Source organism: Falco naumanni, chromosome 9 (assembly GCF_017639655.2).
Source record: "Falco naumanni isolate bFalNau1 chromosome 9, bFalNau1.pat, whole genome shotgun sequence".
Taxonomy (NCBI): domain Eukaryota; kingdom Metazoa; phylum Chordata; class Aves; order Falconiformes; family Falconidae; genus Falco; species Falco naumanni.
Window position 1 is genome coordinate 51,657,203 of NC_054062.1, and position 20,514 is coordinate 51,677,716.

The 20,514-nt window shown below is 42.1% G+C and overlaps 1 protein-coding gene across 1 annotated transcript in view; it reads left to right on the forward strand.

The window, feature by feature from the left end:
• Positions 1-224: 224 nt before the first annotated feature.
• The window catches only part of MGMT (O-6-methylguanine-DNA methyltransferase), a 168,551-nt gene continuing 148,261 nt past the window's right edge, over positions 225-20,514 (forward strand). The window contains exons 1-2 of the mRNA XM_040605394.1: positions 225-360; positions 10,723-10,766. Of these exons, the coding sequence (XP_040461328.1) occupies positions 10,743-10,766 (24 nt within the window). The 5' untranslated portion in view covers positions 225-360; positions 10,723-10,742. The remainder of the gene's footprint in view (positions 361-10,722; positions 10,767-20,514) is intronic.

Below are 20,514 nucleotides of genomic sequence, written 5' to 3' on the forward strand. Positions count from 1 at the left end.
CAGGCAGGCGGCCCCGGGGCAGGGGTCCCGGGGGGTCCCGGTGGGCCGCATGACCCGGGCGACGTGCATCGCCGCCCCGGCCCTACCAGCGGTTACCCCGGCGCGGCCCCGCCAGGCCAGGCAAGAGGCCCAGCCACAGGGCCGGGGCCGGCAGCTCGGGGTGCGCCGTGGGGCCGGGCCTGCGGGCGCCGCTTCCCTCGCCCGGGTTTCCGGGCGGCCCCGCCCCGGCGGCGCGGCCCCTCCCCCGGCGCGGCCCCACCGGCGCGGCCCCCTCCGCGGCGCGGGGCTCGCTGCGGCTGCAGGCGCCGGGGACGCTGCGGCGGCCCCTCCGCCGCTCTCCCTCCTTCTCCTCGCGGGCAGGTGCGCGGGCGGGCCGGGCAGCCGCGGGGCTCCGGGGCCCGGCGGGGCGGCCCGCAGGAAGCGGCGGCGGCTCCGCTGGGCCCGGGCGGCGCGGCCGCCTCGTGGCGGGCGGGGAGGGGGAAGATGGCTGCGGGCTGGGGCAGGCCGGGCCTGCTGCTGGGGCCGCTCCCCGCCGAGCGGCCGGGGCAGGGCCTCCTGCGTCCTCCTGAACGGCCGTGGCGGGTGAGCGGCCGCCGCCCCTCCGTGCTTGCCGCAGCGCTGGGGTTTTACTTAATTTTTCAGGCGACCGAGGGACGGGCGTCCCTGGCTCGCCGCTGCCCGCGCTCCCTGCGGCTGCGGGCCTGGGAGGGGACGTGGCCCTGCGTGGGGCCCGGGGCCTTTCCCTCCTGGGCGGGCATCAGGCCCACGTGTCGGCCGGTTACCGTTCCTGCCGGGGAATGGTGGCTGTGAAGCTGAACCCAGGCTGGCGGTGAGCCGCCCTGCGCCGCTCCTGCCCCAGCCAGCGCTGCCAGCCCTCCCCTCGCCCTGGGGAGGCGGTTTTGTGGGTGATGCTGAGGGTGAGGAGCCCCTCGGAGTGCGCAGGTGTCCCCCGGGCCGTGGGTAGCGCAGTGCCGGGGTGAACGGGAGGCAGCACCCTGCTTTCTGGCAGCAGCCCGTGGTTAGGTCAGGTTAGAGTGAAACCACGCTAAAATAATTGTGTCAAGTTGGCATGAACATAAAATGTCCTTTTGCTGTTGACATAAAAACCAAGCTCTGCAGCTGCTTCTAGAATACGTACAATATTGTAACTGCACACAGCTTATAAATAATTTTTTACATTTCCTTTGTTTTAATATTTTGTCCCCAACTTCCAAATAAACCTGTTACTGAGTTGTATCTTATTTTTGTGAAATGGAGCTGTTATTAAATGGTAAGGTGCACTATCTATTGTGTTTCACATCAGAAAGCCTCCATTTTATGAACTGGGGCATAACACTTGGTTTAGACGTGACTGTCACAGCGTAACTCTTGCGTCCAGACTTGTGCTCCCCCTGCGCAGAAGACAAGGGTTATCTCTGGAGGGGTCTGTTTCGATGACAGGGTTCCCTTGTGAACCTGATGAAGGTTTTGGCCTCTAAGCCCTGCCTGTCTCCCTAATGCACGGGGGACCAAAACTGGCAGTGTAGGAGCTTTCCCTCCCTGAACTGCCACTGTGGCCTTTGGTCTTCCCTTGCTTGCATGGAAATGCAGCTTAAGTGGTGCCATGATAAGGGATCTCCTGTCGCATTACAATGCCTCCCTGCCCTGTGGTGTGGAAGCCCACAGAAGGTCTGGTGGACTGAGTCTCCTTGAGCAGCTCTGTTCCCCTACCCGTGCACAGGCACCCTTTGGAAAGGTTTCTGTATGCTCTGCAGGACCATGAGCGCAGCCACTGTGTCTTGATGGCTGCCTCTTGTGTCAAGACCTGAAGGGTTAGTAAATGTGGGACAACCTGGCTCTGCTTTTCAGGCTAGGGCTTGCAGCCTTGGAACAGAAGCAGAGACCCCACAGAACACCTTGTTGTAAACCCGAGTTACTTCTTCAGGTCTTAATTTTGGGTTGGTGCTTTTTCTCTCTTGAACAGGTTCCCCCTCCCCTCTCTAGCTTTATTCATCTTTTAGGTTCCTTAATGCCTGACTGCTACGATGCTTTTAAAGCTTACTGCTTCTGGGGCAAAAAACCACCTCAGTAAGGCAGGATACTTTTGTCTAGGAACAGCCAGTTCTGTGAAACTTGCCAAGTTGCTTATTTGTTTTCTTGTGAATGTTTTGTCAGTCTGTGACACAGTTTTTCCAAGTAAAAAGGTTGGTTTGTTTTGTTTTCAAACAGAAACGTTCCATATGTGGACAATTCTACCAAAAGGCTCAAACTTCAGAGGAAAAAGTAGCCATGTGAGCTTGCAAGGTGGCTTTAGCAATTCCTATCTGCATTCTGATCCATGACAAGTTAATTACACCAATTACACCAGCAACTGAACAGAAGCTCTATAGGAAACTGTTGTAGTTGTATTGCAACTTGTGTTACCGTGACTACTTTATCTCTTGATAACTCTGTAATTAACTTGTCACCACTGTTTAATGCTTAACGTATGTAGAGAATCAGTTAATGGCATCACTAAAGGGATGGTAGCCTGAAGGAGAAGCTCATGCCCTTTGGAAAGGTTATCGGGATTTCCTTGAATGGCTAATTTAAGGACTTGTGCAGAAAAAGTATTAAGTTTGTTACAGAAAGTGTGGATAAGATGGAAAGGCTGCAGCAGAGAAATTCTATTTAAACTGACTTCGGTGACAGGGGAAACTTAGAAGAAATAGTAATGCAGAAGGTCCAAAGGAGAACATGTTTGAAGACGTGGCTGGCTGTTTTGTAGAGTTCTTTTCCCATGCCATCAGGGTTTTGGAGGAGCGAGAACAACTGATGTTTATGAGTTAAACCTTGGTATACTGGCTGCTACACCCTGGCTCATGTTCTAACCAGTGCCTTATTTCCGTGTGAGCCATGTCCTCCACCTCTGATACAAAGGGTGACATCCTCGCTTGTGGTGACTGAAAGATGGTTTCAGCAGTGATGGTCATTCTCGTATTGGTGCTCTAAATGCTTCGTGGGATCAAACTGCAGGTCCCAATTTGTTGAGGTGTTCAACATCAGCCTCAAGACTAGTGAGCCATGCTGCCTGGGATGCAGTTGACCTAAATTAAACTTATTTTCTGTAAAAAGAGCAAGGCAAGAAAAGCTGCACTGCTTGTGACAGTTGTTTACATTTCTTACTGTATATTTCACAGAACAATACTTTAAATTCCAAATGTGTGAAACTTTGAAATACATCCTGAAAGCATTAGTATTCAGTCTAATGCTTTTAAAGATTTCCTGCATTAGAATAATTTCCTGTTTGTAACACTGGTGAAGTCAGCAAGTGCCTAACCTGCTCTGTCTTGCCCATTCCCAGAAGTTGTTGGGTGAAGCTGAATACACATCCCACCAATCGCATAACTCGTAAAAGCAAGCACTTGTTAAATCTATTTGTTTTTATTATGGACATTGATCTGCCAGTGGCAATAATGCATTTATGGACATTTTTCTGCAAGCACAGCGCTGGTGGCAGTTTTTACTGACAAATTTGAGTCATATGGACAGTAGTTCAAAATACGCTTACTTTATTGACGGATTGTGCAATTCTGTAGTTTACCAAGTGTTCATAAGATATCTGGGCTGGTGAAGAGAATGTAACTAATGGGAAAATGTGGGACAAAGTTTTAATTTCAGGAGGCTTGAAATCTTCTAGGTAGTGACAGGTTTCAGCATGTTTCTTGGCTGGTTTTGTGAACTTTTAACTTCTTCATTAATGCACTAGTTGAAAAATTAAATACCTGGTTTGGTGCCCTTACTGCAGACTGCCAGTTCTTCAGTTCCTTGCCTCTGCTGATAGCTGTGAAGGTCGCTGTTCTACAAATCTGTGCTGGCAACGGCTTCGGTTGTGCAAATTTATCTGAAGGTATGATGAGCAAAACTTTCCTGAAACAAGAAAAAAATGCTGTGTTAATTTTTGTCTCCTGTAAGGCTAACATTGTCACCCAGTACAGGTGTGTTTGGGCCAGCATTAATATAAACGTACCGCTGGAGGAACAACCAAACTACCAAACCCGTATTGAAGTATATTCCAGAAATACAAAGTGCATTTTTAAAACTTAATGATTTACTCATGTGGTCCAGACTGCTGTTTAAAAAAAAGGCATATGTGTTTTAATTCCAATAGAGCTTGTGTGGCTTTGGAGTTTTATGGAAGTTGAGTAATTGTGAAAGTTTTTTTTCATTGGAAATACGACACCATTTTAATGCTTTTTGCTAATCCTTTTTCAAGCTGTTTCCTTGTTTACTATTTTATATGAGCAGAGCAAAGCACCCTGTCCTGATGTCTGTCAGGACTATCTGCTTTATAGTGTGCCAAATTAAACGGTATAAATAATTTCAGGTATCTTTTCAAGTCACTTGTAAAACTGTGACACACAGCTGACATTCTTCCCAATGAAATAGAGGTTCTGAAGGTGATTAAGCATACTTACATCTGAACAAGTCACCTTTATTCTCAAGGAGGAAGAGGGGAGTTCATTGATGCAAAGGTTCTGACTTGCCCTCTGATTTTCAAGTGAAATAGGAGTAAAATAGCACTGCTGACAGAAAGCCTGGAGTCTGGAGCAGCTTGGCAAAGGGGAATAAAGAAAAGTTCTGCCTCTTAAAGCAGGAGCTGATGGCATCTGTAGAAGCAGCAAATGTCAAGGTCCAGTTGCACTGTATGTTCACAACCCAGTGTGTAGCTGAGCTGTGGGTCTTGGAATAGGTGGCTGGGGATGCTGGGCTTGGGCTCAGAAACTAGCTTTTATTTTACATTTGGAAATCCCATTTCTGACTTTGGAAGTTTGAATCCCACTTTCTGGGTGGCATGGTGGTACACCAGTAAAAATCAGTAAATGCTTCTTGTTTTTATAGTACTCAGTAGCTCTGTGCAGTTGATACCACTGAAGGTGGGATACTGAAGAAATGGTCTTACCTGATGGGTGTATTTTCAGGTTTTAATTTTTTTTTGAATGCCACTTTAGTGCATTATGATCAGATTAATGAAATACATATTTTAGTAAAGTAGTATATATTAGCAGCGCAGCCCACTGAATTCAGATTTGCTTTGTTTTCTGAATCATGCCATCTACATGCACCGAGTGTAAATTTAACTCCCTCCAGGTAACTCTGCATTAGCAGATAGCAAGTATTGGTGCTGTCTTGTAAATGTTGCTGCTGCATAATCATCATTCAGTAACAGGTAAATTATCTGACTGCTTTAGATCAGCCAGCACAATGCAAACAATAACATTATCTTTGGGTGTTTGTGCATTCAAGTATGCAGAAGGTCTGTTGATTAGTTAAACTTTTTAATAAACACCTAAAGTATACTTGAGGCACTGTTAAAAGATTATTTTTTTCTGTTTCACATAAAAAAAACAGAAGATGGACTGTATGGCTTCTGAAAATACACATGAAATGCACAAACTTGCTTTGGCAGCAGTGGGTTGGCTATGTTGACAGTACGTTTTTAGACTGTCGGCAGTGGCCTGCAGAAATAATTCATACAGCTTCATTTTCCCTTCATTTTGCTCTATTGGAGCTTAGTGTGATCAGATACAATGTAGTGGGAAGGGTGGAGGGGAAAAAGGGAAATCCCTTGCACGGTCTCCGATTGACAACAGAAATACCTTTGGTTATTTGCTGACTTCATGAAATACCAAGACTTCTGGATAATTGAGAAATGAAATTCACTTTATTCAAACCAGCCACGTTTTTTTCTTTTTTCCCCTGGAAGACAAGTGAATTAGTTGGTTTTCATTCCTGCTTAGTGGGCCTGGGCCATCACCTCCTTTTAGCTTTGGGGCTTAGGCAGTTGGATGGAAGGCTTGTCTGGAAAGACAAGCTGGATCTACAGCCAGGGTTGTGCTTTCAGAAAGTGAAATTGAGCCCCAACAAGGCAAAGTGCTTAATCTGAGAGAAACTTTTTTAATAAATGCTTGTGTTTTTTTGTTTGTTTTTTTTTAATGGAACAGTGGTACTATTTTGTTTTTACCAATTACATCCGTTGCACGTTGGTGAATGCACCTTGTTTTGTCGTATTGGTAACGTGTAGGGCCTGGATTAGATTGCTTTGCAGTTGTCTATTTTGTGCAGCGGTATTTGATTCCATAGTGAGAGTTTCTAAGAATATGATTAACCCTATGGGTCATCTTATAATGTAATTATTAATGATTGATTTTGTTTATCCTTGAAATCAATATGAGAAGCAAAATGGTTTGGCATATATTTGGGGTTGATTTCTAACATTCAGTAAACATGATCTTGTGACACGACTAGTATTGGTTTATTACTCAGAACATGTTTGATGAATCTGAAGTGTGTAATTAGTTTTATATAATGATGGTGATATGTGGTGGTTTTTACATGACTCATGTTAATATGGCCAATAGTGTTAACATCTCCTGCCACTAATAGTTAGGGTGGGGATGTATAGTAATTGATCTTCCTGGGAGTGCTGTAATGTAAAAACAATTCAGGCTGTTTGAAGTATATTTTACAAGTGTGCATTGGGCCTTTGGGATGTTATACTGAAAAACCCAATTGTACAGTTACCATGGGAACCCAATTAGAATAGATTGCTTGGGTTTTTTTCAGTCTTTCATCTTGACCAAAAATCTAATGTACTTTAAATGTTTTCATATGGAATTTTATTCATATACTGACTTGATATAATAGCTGGTTTTAAATTTTAGTACTGAAACCAGAGAGTATTTCATTCTGCGCATCCCGAGGACGTGTCTTTCAAGGAGGATCTTCTTTTAGTGTTTAAAAGTTGATGAACTGAGAAAAATACTTTTTATGAATCTAAGAGTTCTTACCATAGTGCTGCCATCACATGTACTTTTTCCGGCTGCAGTCCTGTGAAAATAAGCAGGAAAGTATCTTAAAGCCCAAGGACTTCTGTGCTAGACTGTCAACAAAATATGGCTGAAATTTTTCATGGCCTTTAAGGATCTGATTTTTGATGTAACCTCTGACTTTTCTTTGAGGTTTTGGTCTGTTGATAAATGCAGAGGTTTGGAATCCTCACAGGGGGGTTTGATTTATTGGCTTCCTGTACCATCTCATCTCCTACTGTGCAGGAGCTCCTGTTCAGCATCTGAAGGCATTTGTGTATCTTCAGGTGTCTCGGGAGCATCCTGCTGCCTGGCTGCTTGTCAGCATGGCTTCAGCCACAGCACAGCCCTCGTGTGGGAACAGAAGGTCTGGGAAACTTGAGCACATTGCGACTGAAAGGCCAAGGGGAGCTGAGCCTGGAGCTATGATCCCACAGCTCAGGTCTGAGGGAGGAGCTCAGTGGGAGATGGGCTTCACTGGTCCTAGTCAGGCAGCACTGAGCTGGTAGGGATGGGGACAAAATTACACTTTCTTTTTTTTTTTTTTCATCCCCCCCCCCCCCCCCCCCCCCCCCCCCGCCCCCCTTCATTTATCCTACTGTCTGCAAATGCAGGAGGAAATTTTTTGTCTTGGTGAAGGGGTCGCTGACAAGAAGGTTTCGGTCTTAAGACCAGTCCAGTGATTCTGGTGTCTCAGTTTCTGGAATGTGATCTAGGATGAGGTGTCATGATTGAATTTAATCAGTGGCAATTCCTGTGCCATTCAGAAGAGGTATTGGGTTCTTGTCAAAATCAACCTTAGCTGAACCCTTCCACTCAGTGTGAAAAGAAGTTAGTGTATGTATTGGCCTCGTCCAGCGAGACAGTCTTTGCAAGGCTGAAATACATTTTGGAGCAATGTTTTGGACTTTCCTAGCCCTCTGACTTATAGCAGTGGTCTTCTACAGTTTCCCTCTATTTAGCTGCAGGTCGTCTTCTAACCACCATGGCTTGGGCATTACTGGCAAGTTACCTGTCATCAGAGGGAAGCCATTCTGGGCTAGCAGGCGGTTGAGCTCAACCTGAGGTACACCTGTGCCATGAACACTAATCATTCTCTGGCTCTCCATAGGCACTGTGCAGCCTTTTGGTTGATTTGCCCTTCTCAGCCACCAATCTCACCAAGGTCTTGGTGGTGCTAGAAGCTTCTTCCCCCAATGTATCGCCTTGTTTCTTGTGATTTACCGGTGGGAAGAGAGTAACTGTTGTGCTTGTGAGGTGCTAGTTAGTCCTTTTGTAAGAATCCTGTCCCTTAAAGCTGCAACCTGTTTCCAGTTCTCGTCGAAGTCTACTGGGTGTCGTTTCTCTGCCGAGCGCTGCATCCCTTGCGGCTGTCTGTGCTTGCGTTCAAAGTCACTTTGTATTCTCTGCTTCAGCAGGTGAAGAATACTTTGTGAAGACCTTAGCAAACGCAGATGGGTCTAAAGTTTTCCTACACTGTAGAAGTTGGGTATCTTTACCTACGCTTTTTAGAGACTGTTCTGTTGAGGAAGTGTCAAGGGGAATTGCCTAAAACTAATGAATTTTTTGGTGGCTAATCTTGATTTACTCTTGATCTCTGCATGGATTGCAGTTAGAGGTATGCGAGCATCCTTATGAGGGTGTTGCAGAGGTTTTTTGACAACCATTAATGCATCATGTGGAACCTGGCTAGCAATTACACTGCTGTCACCGCCACAAGTGAGGTGCTATTTAAAACAACTACTTGAAATTTAACTTGATTTTGGCATTCGGCATGGTTTATTTCCTAAACAGGAGGAAAGACTGTTGCAAGTGAATAAAAAAAAACAAAAAATTGTGATGAAAAGGGATGTTTCCTGACTAGTTTTGTCCCAGAGATGTTTGCTGGGCTCTGAGCTCCTTAGGTCAGGATGAATGCCTGTTGTCTGGCTGCCCTGACAGAGCAGCCCTTCATCCACCCGTGAGCAGCTGCTCTCTTGGGAACACTTTGTTTCCCAGTGGGAAGATGGGGAGCAAGTGGATCTCACCAGAATCCAAAGCAGTGTGCACCACCAGATCAGCTGGGAGGAGGTGGGAAAAGGGGGTAAGTAACTGTTAAATGGCAATTATTTAACAGTTGGCACAAGTGAAGCAAAAGCACATTAGGTGCCAGTTCTTTGTACAGGTCTGTCCAGCCTTTAGTCATATTCAGGTTGCATAAGATGCAGGTGTGTCACAGGAAGGCTTTGGGTTTCCCTTTCCTGGTGGAGGTGGTAGATGAGCCTTCCCTGGGTTGCCTGCCATGGTGCGAGTGGCGCTTTGATGGTGGCCGGTTCGTGCGCAGCCGGGGGGAGCAGCCGGGAGGAGGAAGGCTGGCTGCCGGCTGCCACCCTGGTAACGCGGGGGGTGCTGGGCTGCCACTGCGCCAGCCCCTGCCACCTGCACGCCAGCCCCTGCCACCTGCACGCCAGCCCCTGCCACCTCGGTGGCTTCCCTCCTGAAGGAGTGTAGCAAAGGAGGTGTGCATACTCCTGGGTGTCTGGATGTAACGCTGGCTTGAGTCAGCGCAGTTCCACGCTGTACTTCTCTTTGGTCTTTGGCCCAGGTTTGAAATGAGCTTCTGGATAAATTTGCTTTTCAAGGCAAATATTCTAGCTTTACCCTTCAGAACAATCCGAAGAAGCGAAGTGTTGCTATGCACCTTGAAAGTCAAAGCTCTGAACTGACGATAGAAAGAAATTGCTATTTTATTTTTAGCTTATCACAGGTATTTTAAGTAATATTATTATATTGCTCATGTGCCTGACTTACATTTTAAAATGGAATGAATGATCTTTGCAATGCCTACCTTGCAAGGGTATGACTGTTAATATATTTAAAATACTAATTATTCAGGATCTTAATTTTAAAACTCTTAAAATAATTAAGATGTAATATTAAGAATAAATATTACTGTCTTCTTGTAAGTGGTTTGGAAGTGGGTGTAAGTTCTGTTTGTGCCTTGGATTTCAAGGCTTGATGTGTTTGAGAGGACTTGGAAAGCCTCAGATATTCATATAATTTCTTTTAAGCTATTTATAATTTCTAAAGTGGATACAGTGCTCCTCCCCTGTGGAGTAGTGAGTTCCCTGACTTGAGTGGAAGAGTTCCCATTGAGGTTGGCTTTGAGTCAGCACTCTGAAGCTGAGCTTTGGTGGATAATCTCCCTGATTTAAAAAAATGTAATGTTTATAGCACATCTTTGCAAAGATGTAGTGATCTTAGCTAAATATGGCACTGGAAAGAAAATAGAGGGGGGTAAAACAAAATGCCGAGGAAATACCCATCATACAAAGGGGAGAGCAAAGATGAACCTGTTAGATTTTTTGTTAAGGATATGTAAATAATGATACTGTTTAAAGTTATGATAGTTGAAGTTAAGATTTCTTAGTGGTTTGCATTCTGCACTTCTTAAACCCAGAATATAACTAAATTACTTGCTTTCATGCCTTAAAATGTATTATTTCCTAAATTACAAAGGGCTGTTTATTTTACTGAGTAACTTGGAAGTGCGTTACTGCCTGTACATATATTTCTTAAATTAATACTTTATCTTTTAAGCCATTCTTATTCAAATATCGGAGCTGTGTAGCACTTGTTATGAAAGAAGTCTTCAGTATGTGCCATCTGTTGATTTTTTTTTTTAATTTTTTTTTGACTCATAACAAGCAGAAGATGACTTAATGAACATTAAAATTCCTGGTTGCTTGTGGTGAAAAAAATCAAACTCCCTTTTGAAATTATATCTACTGAAACCTAGGGCTCATTTAAAAAACTGATGGAGTTGGTTAGAAGAGAAACGACCCCATTGGCATACAGTTCTTCCTGTGGAATTCAAATTAAATCACAATCTAACTGAGAATTTTTTTCCTTACAGGTGGAGACCTTTCATCTACCATGGCATCAAGGCTTGTTCCAAAAGTAAGTTTATAGTAAAATACCCTTGCATTTAGGTGTGCATTGAAAGTCCAGCATTACAAAAGAGTTCACGTAACATAGTTTGTTTTTTCCCCAGCGTCCAGCAGTCAGTATTAAGAATCCAGTTGACAAGATTGATGCTGCATTGTAAATCTCTGTAGCTCTGTCACGGTTGGTAACAGGCATCAGTGGACCTTTCCCCATCACGTACCTATCTGCCACAGAGCATAAACTAACAGGACAATGCTGCATTTTCAGTTGTGTTAGCTGCTACCATTTCCTAATAAGCCCCTCACTGAAAAAGAAACGCTTAATTTTGAGACTTGATGCTTCAGTGAGGTAAGCATAGATCAGTAACATTATAGTAAAATAAGAAAACATGTCTGTTTATCAAGACATTCAGAACAATTTACCAAAACAAAGGCATCAACCCATTTTCAGTTGATAACCATATTCTTCAAATAAATAACATGAACTTTGAAGATATGAGTACACTTTTTATGTGGAATATCTATTTTTGTAACATTATTAGTGCTTCTCTAGGAAAATATTTCTAGTACAATCAAACTTGCATATTGAGCTATTCCTGCTGGCAACTTCTATCACTGTTAAAAATGTCTTAATAGTGGCGTCTCTTATGGTTTTAATCTGCTTTATGTAAGGTAATGTGGCTTAGAAAATTTGACATATTCTGTGTCTTCTGCCCCTCTGTAGAAGATTTTCATTTACTTTTCCACAAAAGAAAATTGTTTTTATTTTTAAAAATAGAATGGTTGAGGAAGAAATTAAGGAAAATAAATTCTTGCTTCATTTTTTTTTAAGCACTCATCTGTTTAGTTATATTTATGTATCTTACAGTTTCAGACATCTTTTAGGAGATACCTGGAGGTACCTGGAATAATGGCAGAGAAATATTTGATTATCTTCTGCACAACCAGGCATGGTAGGAAGAATTACTAGTTCCCTCTCATTCAAAGCTAGATGTGATATAGCTGGCAAGCGACATGAAACTAATAATTTATTATCTAACCTTTTCATTTCTCCCACTCTCACTTCTAGTTGAAAGGTACAGCATTAGCTGTTAGGGGAGTTTTCCCCTTTTGATACGTGGAAGGCAGAAGGGTTAAGGTAAAACAGGTGAACTCCCACAGTCCCATTTGCCGTGGGGAGTGGGGGGTCTGCCAGGGGCTGTGCAGGCACAGTCCACGCTGCTCTGTCTGGTCCTGTTTCCCCTCGTTCTGGATTCATATTAAATTTGTATGTAACGTAGCTCGTGTTTCTTTAGTGATATTTATAGTGTGTGACTAGTTTACAGTTTTACTTTGAGCACAGCCACGCGTTGGTGTGACACAGAATATATGTCTGACATATGGTTTTTACAGAAATCAATTATCACCGATGTGCTGAGCAGTTTTTAAGCAGGTTGCTGAAAAATGGTTCCTGAAAGCAGCCAGACGTGGGGATTTTCCACAATCACTGTATCTGTCTCCCACTCCATCCATGATTCTGTTGCATTGACCAAAGATGTATGTTGGGTTTGTGTGGAAGAGGCTGAAACGTGGCTGTGGTTAATGTGTGTGAGCATACATCAGGAATGGCTCTCTGTGTAGGAGGGTTTAGGGTTTGTGGTGTTCTTATGACAGTGTGGCAATTTTTCTGTTTCATTAGAAACTTAATTCTAAATATAATTCTCTTCCTCTCTGGATTTCTTGTAGTTACTAAATTTAAACTTGGTAAATAGATCCTTGTACTGTGATGCTTTGCTCTCTGCTAATGACAGTGAAACGCTTGTCCATGCTGTCCTGAGTCAAACAGAGATTGGTAACGATAGGAAAATTCAGATGTGTATGCCAAGACGATAATAATGTGGTTTTCTAACAAGTCTTTTTGCCGCCTGTCTTGTGTGTGTATTTTCCTGTAGATACATTTTTATTTTTAGGGAATGCTTAATGCACAGATTCTCCTTCATTTGTTTAAAGCTGTTCTACTCACTTCAAAAATGTCAATGAAATCCTTTGCTTGAACATAGTTCAGATTACTGACTCTCCTTCAGCTTAAGGAGCACTATTAATGGGTTTGTTCATATTGCGTAGATTTATTTTGTTACTATTCTCTAGCTCCTACTCTTCAGGTATAGCTATTTTGGTATTATAAAGAATGATGGATTATATAGGAAAGTTTCTTTTGAAGCACTACTGATATTGTGCAATGCACTTGGGGGTCAGCTACACTTGACTGATGCATGATTTATCCGATGTCCCTGCCACTTTCTGAGATAAAGCTGCTATTTTATCAAAACTGCCAGGAAGTGTGATTTAGAATTTATACACCTCCTTTTTCAAATAATTGTTCTGATTACTTTCTGGCACGGCAATAAAATGATAAAGGTAATTGCACACAAATGTGAGATAGCACCAAAATACAATAAAATTAACCTGAATTAGCTTGACTTGTCGATGAGAAGTATTTATGAAATGTATTTTTGCAATAAAGGAGACTGATATTATAGCTGGAAGGTGAGTTATTGCCTTAATGTAATACTGTTTGAAATTTAAAAAAGAGACTGTTACAGTTGAGGGTGATTGTGCCTTTGAAATTAAGTTGAAGTGATTCTTATAATTGGCAGCAATAATGCATTGTGAAGGTAATATCTTTTATTGTGTTATGCCTAGTTGCATTATCTTTTATTTAGCTGGTCCTGACTTCAGCTCTGCAGAGAACACAGGAAGGAGCCGATCAAGAATTTTGTGGATTTAGGTGATAAAAATTTGAAATGTTACCTAATATTAAAGTAATTCTTCTGCTAGGTTTTTTTCATTTTTAGCCTATTCAGTTTCCCTGAACCTGATACAATTCTCATTTGATTAAAATTTCATCTCTTTCCCTTGCATTAGAGTCATTGCCATATATTTGCCTACACAGCTGAACCCCGCAACAGCAGTGTGCGTCAGTCTTGCTGTGGGTATGTATGCATGTACATCAGGTGGTCATTTTGGCAGTGAGATTTTGTATTTCTCAGTGCCTCAAAGTACAACCTCCTCTTACTGAAAAGTGTATACACACTTTTACAGCAAGCTCTTCAGTGGTAATTAAGGAGTAGATCTTAAAATGTTGACTAATATCTTGAGTTTATTTTGAAGTAATGAACACATCTGGAAAATCCAGACAGCTGCATAATGACTTCTCATTTGGATGAGACTTGTTAAAACTCAGACCAGTAACAACTAGATACTAATTTTGGGGACCCTCTAATTCTTAGAGACAACATTCTTTATCTTTGATTCTTTAATGTGGTACTCATTTCTTTAATTGTTGGGCAACAAATTCCTTCCAGTTAGTGTTTTATTCTATGTTGAGTGCATGTTAAAACACTGGAAAAAGTATAACATTGCTTTGTAGTGCATTGTCCAAGTGCTTCAGAATGAGTCTTTTGGCATATGATTTCCAGTCTAAAAATAAGGGGTGGGATGGGGGGCTTAATCCCTTTGTTAGATCGTCGGTAGGGTGAGAATGATGTCACACTTCCATGTTCCGTGGTTGATGCACCAAGCAGTGTGGCTTACAGCGTGGTTGTTGGCAGCATTTACACATACCACAGCAAGGAACGTACACAGTTATGACTGAAGTCTTCCCTGTTGGTGGCATAACTTGATTATTACAGAAATATCTGGCCCTGTCCTGTCTACATTTTTCCCTGTTCTTGGCATTCCGTTTCTTACCTAATTCTGCTCTAAATCATTATATCAACTCTAGGCAGCCCACAGTTTCAAATGAGATACCCTAAGGTAACCAGGTGACTCTAAGCTTAAGCCAGGCTGTTTCACTTTTCTTTTTTTTTTTTTTTTTTTTTTCTCCTGGGCACCAAGGTGCACCAAAGGGATGGCATGACCTGATCTCACAACCATGGTGCCAACCCACCACGATCACCAATTTGAACAGCTTATTAACACTGCACTTTCTAATGACATTTTACTTGTATGCTGCATGTGATGGTTTGATTTATTTCAAAATGTCAATCTTAGCTTCATGCTAGCAATGCAAAATGTTGTAAATATTCTACTATATATATGGTTTAAACTGCTCTGTGGTGACAGCAATGGTGGCTACACTTGCATAGCATTTAAGTTGCCTATAGAAGTAATAGCTGGGGAAAGATACAGAATGTGTTTACTTGTTTTTGGAGAGGTATTGGAGGAAATAGTACATCTGAATTCCAGTTTAAGCAGTCCACTAAGGTCTTGTGTTTAAGTATTTGCTGACAGTGCCTCAAATCAAAGCTTGGCATGCAGGCAGTAGATGAAGTAGAAAATGCACTGGAATGCGCAGTCCGGAACGCAATAGGAATAACCCACCTGCCTCTTCCAAAGAAGTAAAATTTGTTTTATTACAATTAAAATATCCTTTAAGTAAAATAAACAAAGTCTGAGATCGCCCTGGTAAGTACGCTGGGAATTTGTCTTTTGACAGACCGGGATTACTCCTGTCTGCCAAAGCAACTGACTGAAGATGCAGCCAAAGAGCCAGAGGCTACCACTGCTTGGAAATACTCTTTCATAGCTTGGCATTTTGGGGTCTTTTGATTGCCATCCAAAGAGGATTAGTAGTATAATACGATGGGACAACAGAAACTTGCTTTTGTTGTCTTTGATTGTTTAATAAAGACTTATGTGTTTGCTCTTGTTGAATACTTTTAAAATGCTGTAGAAAGCAAATGTTGCTCTCTGCGTGAACATGTATCCCTCCGGTTTGTCGGGGGCTTGTGTGAAGTGGGCCTTCTGATAAGTGAAGATGGGGACTGATTTTTAGTGGCTGCTGTGCCAGTCTATATTTGTATACGTTCAAAATATGCAGCTTAATTCTGTACCTTCACGTATTTTAAGGGATTAGTTCTCTGGAAGGTAAAGAAATCGTTGTATCACCCCAAACTAACCCTGGATTTGCTTACAGTCTGTCTGACATTTCCCTTCCAAGCCTTCCCTAGCCAGGAAATGAGTAGGTTTTGTTTTCATACCCTCTGAAGTTACAGGTTTGGCTTAACCAGGGTTAGATTTACTTAGAGAAGCATTGGAGGTATTAGTAGAGTACTGCAGTATATTTCAGTGCAGCTTTTGTTTAAAAGCCTTATCTGGATTACAGTCCTGTTCTTCAGCTGTGGAGGTATTTATTACTCTTGCAGCAAGGAAAAATATATGTGGACCTGATATACGGTGCTTTATTCTGGCAAGCTGGAAGTTTTCTTTGGATCCTATATGAAGAAGAAATACACGCAGTATAGACAGTTATTGTGGGATGTGTAGGGGAAGAAGTGGCATATGTCGAGATGGGTGGTCATGGGGTTCACAAGAACCTGTGGACTGGTATTTTATAACATCAAAATTAATTTAAAATATTATTTTACTTGTTAGCCAATTATATAGATAGAATTAAATCTGATTAGCTACCATGATGGTGGTTTTGTTTCAAGACTGTCTTCCTGAATTTCAGCAATGAATGCAACACCTTTTCTCTTCCTCAAAATTTAATTTTTGTCTTAAAGTAAAAACTGGGGGGCACTTGGCTTTCCTTGGACTAACAGGTTTCCAAGTGTTTGAAGGATGCTGTGTATGATGTTCAGGTGCAACAGTACAGGAAATATGTGTTACTTTGTCCAGAATTTCTTTTTCCATTAATTAATGAGCCATATTGGTAGGACTACCTTATCTTATTTTCTTAGACAAGGAGAATCCCTGCCCTGGGTTCCAGGACAATTTTCTCACAGTTTCAGCAGTACAGATTAAGATGTCAAACCTTTAGGGACGTGTTTGGATCAGGGCATCCTAATAGCTTTGGAGTTCACTCCATTATGTTAGTTGGAAGTATTTGGGCTCTTTCTCTTAAGAAAAAGAAACAGCTTTTATAAAAGTTCATATTCAAGCTTTGGAAGAAATGAAACATTTCATAAGCAAAAAGACTGAGAGCTGAATATTTCTCGTTCTGTCCTAATTTCTATTCCAGTATATTAAATGATTTCTGGGTATGAAACTTATATCTACCTCTTCCCTTCTTTCCTCCCCACACTGAAATTATTTGTAGTACATAAATTCTTTTTTCTCTTGAAACAGTAGCACCCGCTGTTCATTTGGAAGGTGAAGATATAGACAATGAATCAAGAAATTAACAGGAGCAGGCTTTTAGACTTGTGCTGTGATTGCATGTTGATCGCATGAATCCCGTGTTTGTTCCCAGTCCTTAATTTTTTCTCTGCTTTAAAACAGAGTGTAAGAAGCGGCTTTCTCATTTAAGACTAGCTGCATAAGGCTGGAAAATTACCCTCCACACTGAAGTGTGTGTGCACAAATGCGTTACCTTTACTATTAATATCTTTTCCCATATTCTTAACATGCAATGGATTGTTTCCTTTTAAATAAACATGCAGAAACCAGTAAAACAAATACAGGAAGTTTTAAACTATTAAGGAGATGCTGAGAGAACGATAATTCAATGAAAACCTAGGATGAGTAGACCAGTGGCATGTGTAAGCTGGCCAGCAGCCGTGCTGAGCCAGGGGCTGTGGTCTGCCTCGTTCCTCATCTATGCAGCCCCAGGTGGGGTGGCAGAAGCTTTCTGCGGTTAAAACGTTTTGCAGGGTTAGGGATTATGTTTCTAAATTATGATTTCACACAGTTGTCTTTGTGATGCTAACAGGAGATGTTAATCACTGGAATTTTTTCTTTGGCTGTCTCAGTATGGAACAGCAATAGTGCTGTTTCCCAAGCCCCAGTGAAGGGTATGACTGCAGTGGCAACCATTAATTGCCCTAATTGCAGTGCTCGCTGCTGCTGTATCACCTCGGCGATACGCTGACCTTTACGTTGCAGAATAGATGGGGTATTAGTAAGCAGTCAACTCCTGTCTGTTCTACTGACCTTGCTGCTGTGGAGTTGTTGGAGATGGACCCATCTCACTTCTTACGGCTTGCAGCGGTCCCTGGCTGGTTTTGCCTTGACAAGTACCAGTGATGTGATTTGATAAGAACTTTGTTATGAGAAGGATGTAAACTTACTGGATCAGGAAGGATGACTGAAATGAAGTAGCAAATTGCCAAACCAGTCCAGGTGCCTGTGAAGTATTCCCCTTAAATTTAAATCCAATATTTCAAGTTTTCACTGAATTTTAATCCAGAACTTGAATCAATAACAAGCAGGTTTGAGAATACTGTGGTACTCAAAAGAAGGATATTTAAAAGTCCAGGACTCATATTTCTTTCCTGTAATTATGATAAAGAAGCAATGTTTATTGATCATCCTCTCAAACGCAACAAATTCCTGGTATTGCTTGTTGGCAAGTCACTGATGTTACATGGCATCATAGAAACAGGGTAGGTGCTTGAGAATTATAGCTCATACGCCAGCTTCCTAATGCAAATATGTCAGAACATTGAAGTGATGAGTCTTTAGGTTATATTTATATATTCATATATTATATGAAGAATAGGAAGTAAATGAACAAGTTGGTACTTTGTCACACCTTTAGTGGGATGGGCTAGCATCAGCACTCGCTGGATAAATAAGTCCAGAAATTCAGCTTGTACAGCTAAGAATCCGTAGGATTTGTACTACTAATAGGTGTAGTGGGATTTGGGATCGTCTCAGACAATAGGTGCTGACAATCATTTGTAGGTTTTTGAGGCCGGTATGTAGTTACATCCTAGCCCAACATTGGAGCAAGATCACATGAGAAACAGTGTGGCAGATGAGTGGGTTCTTTATTTTTAAATAGTGACTTTAATGGTGTGGAAGAACTAAGCAGAGAATTTTCAAATTTGCAGCAGTGACTAGTCTAGAAATAGTATAAAAGACCAGTTCTGCGTTTGAGAAATGGCAAGTGAAATAGGGGAAGGAATTGTAATGCAATTTAATCTTGTTGGTTGTATTTATATTATTGGGTAGCTCAGCAATTAGCACTTTCTGTTAATCTGAAAGGATCAAGAGACCCAGTTCTTGGAGGCAACTGTGACATCTCACTGATTAATGCACTTGGGCTGTCTTGGTTTAAAGAGATAAAATTGCAGTATGTGTGAGGACGCATTATGTTTCGCGGTTGAATATGTTATGTTTGCCTTGATTCTCAGAAATATTCAAGTAAAAAAAAATCATGAGGACTTCCATTGGAAGTTCAGCCACATGCTATAGCCTAATGGAAATAACCTGTTAAATCAGATGCAGGTGGTGGCAGAGAGGATTATTATTAATATTTTGATATGGTATGGTAGGTTTATGTTGTTGCTAAAGCAGAGTGAAGGAAATAGAAAAACCTGTGGAGGAAGATCTATCAGAGATAGGGCTCTGGCTCCTTCGTGATGGGCCGGAGTCATGTGCTTGCTAATACTGAAGGGAAAAAATGGGAAAAGGTGACATCCTTGGTCTTTTTGACTACAGCCTTCAGCCAGAACTTGTTTTAAGACCATTTCTGATACCCTGAGGGCTGAAGACTTGTGGTGGGTGCAAACACATCCATGGGCAGTACTGTTGCATTTTTCCAGTGGAGATCTGCAGCCTCTGTGGTTTTAACACTTTACATGTGCATTGTGAGGTCTTTAAGAGGAGAAGCTGGAAAGCCATGTTGATGAAGATATTTTGCGTTCTGTCTCCCCTCCAGCTTGGTAACAGTGATTTGGGGCATGGTGCTGAGGCGCAGGGTGTGCTGCGAGGTTTGCTCTCTTGGCTCGGCTGCCGGAAAATGTAAACCTCTCAGGAGAACGTGAAGCATGGAAACGCTTTGCTGTGGATTTTTTGACTTTGTTAATCCTTGAGATTTCTCTGCATTATTTTATTTTGCCATTCCCTACTATGGGTACGAATTACATTCTAGGGTCTCAGACCAAGCTACAGTGAAGGCTTTTGGGGGTTTAGGACTGGAACATAGAAATTAATTTTGAATTATTTACTGTAATGTGAAGGACCATTAATGCAAATTTAAATAAAATCTGTATTTGATCAAATGGGTGGTATGTTTTAGTACTGAAAACCTTGGCTGCTGCAAGGCTGTTAAACTGAGTTACAGTGGGAAGTGTGAGAGGTGAAGATTCTTACATGCAAGTCATCAAGCTAATGCTGGCTGCTGGGTTCCCGGCACCTCGTTTAGGAGATAAAACTCACTGCTGTTTTGCATCCTTAGCATCTGAACCTTAGGAAGAGCAATTTGAGCAGCACATCTCTGTTTCGTAGCAATGCTCAGTGGCGTTGATGTGTAATTTAGGGGACCTTCGCCCTTCGGGGGAGTGTGGTGCCACCCAGGCACATGCTGTTGCAAAGTCATGGGAGCATGCCTGGAAAATGAGGCTCTTCTGTACAGGACATTAACTCACAAATCATGCTAATATTCTTGCTGATAAATCTTCCACTGTGAAAACCTTTTGATACTCATCTGTTATTAATGACAAAAAGGACTTAATTCTGTTGGCTAACAACAGTCTTCCAGTTTTCTATAGAGTTTAGCAGTCTAGTGAGACACAGGCTTGCATGCACTGCAGCCACAGGTTTTTTCTGTAGCAAGTCTCCAGGGGATGGCAGAAGTATCCTCTCTGAAAGTCCTGGTTTTTTTCAACTCAAATTATGGGAGATTTTGACACAGATTTGTCGGTATTATGGCAGAAAGGGTGAGTGAAGGTGGAGCTCGTGCAGTAACTGCTGAGAATTCCCTAAATGATTTATTTACATATGCTGGCGAAAAAAAAGGCAGTTTATTTGGATCTATTAGATTATTGTTTTAA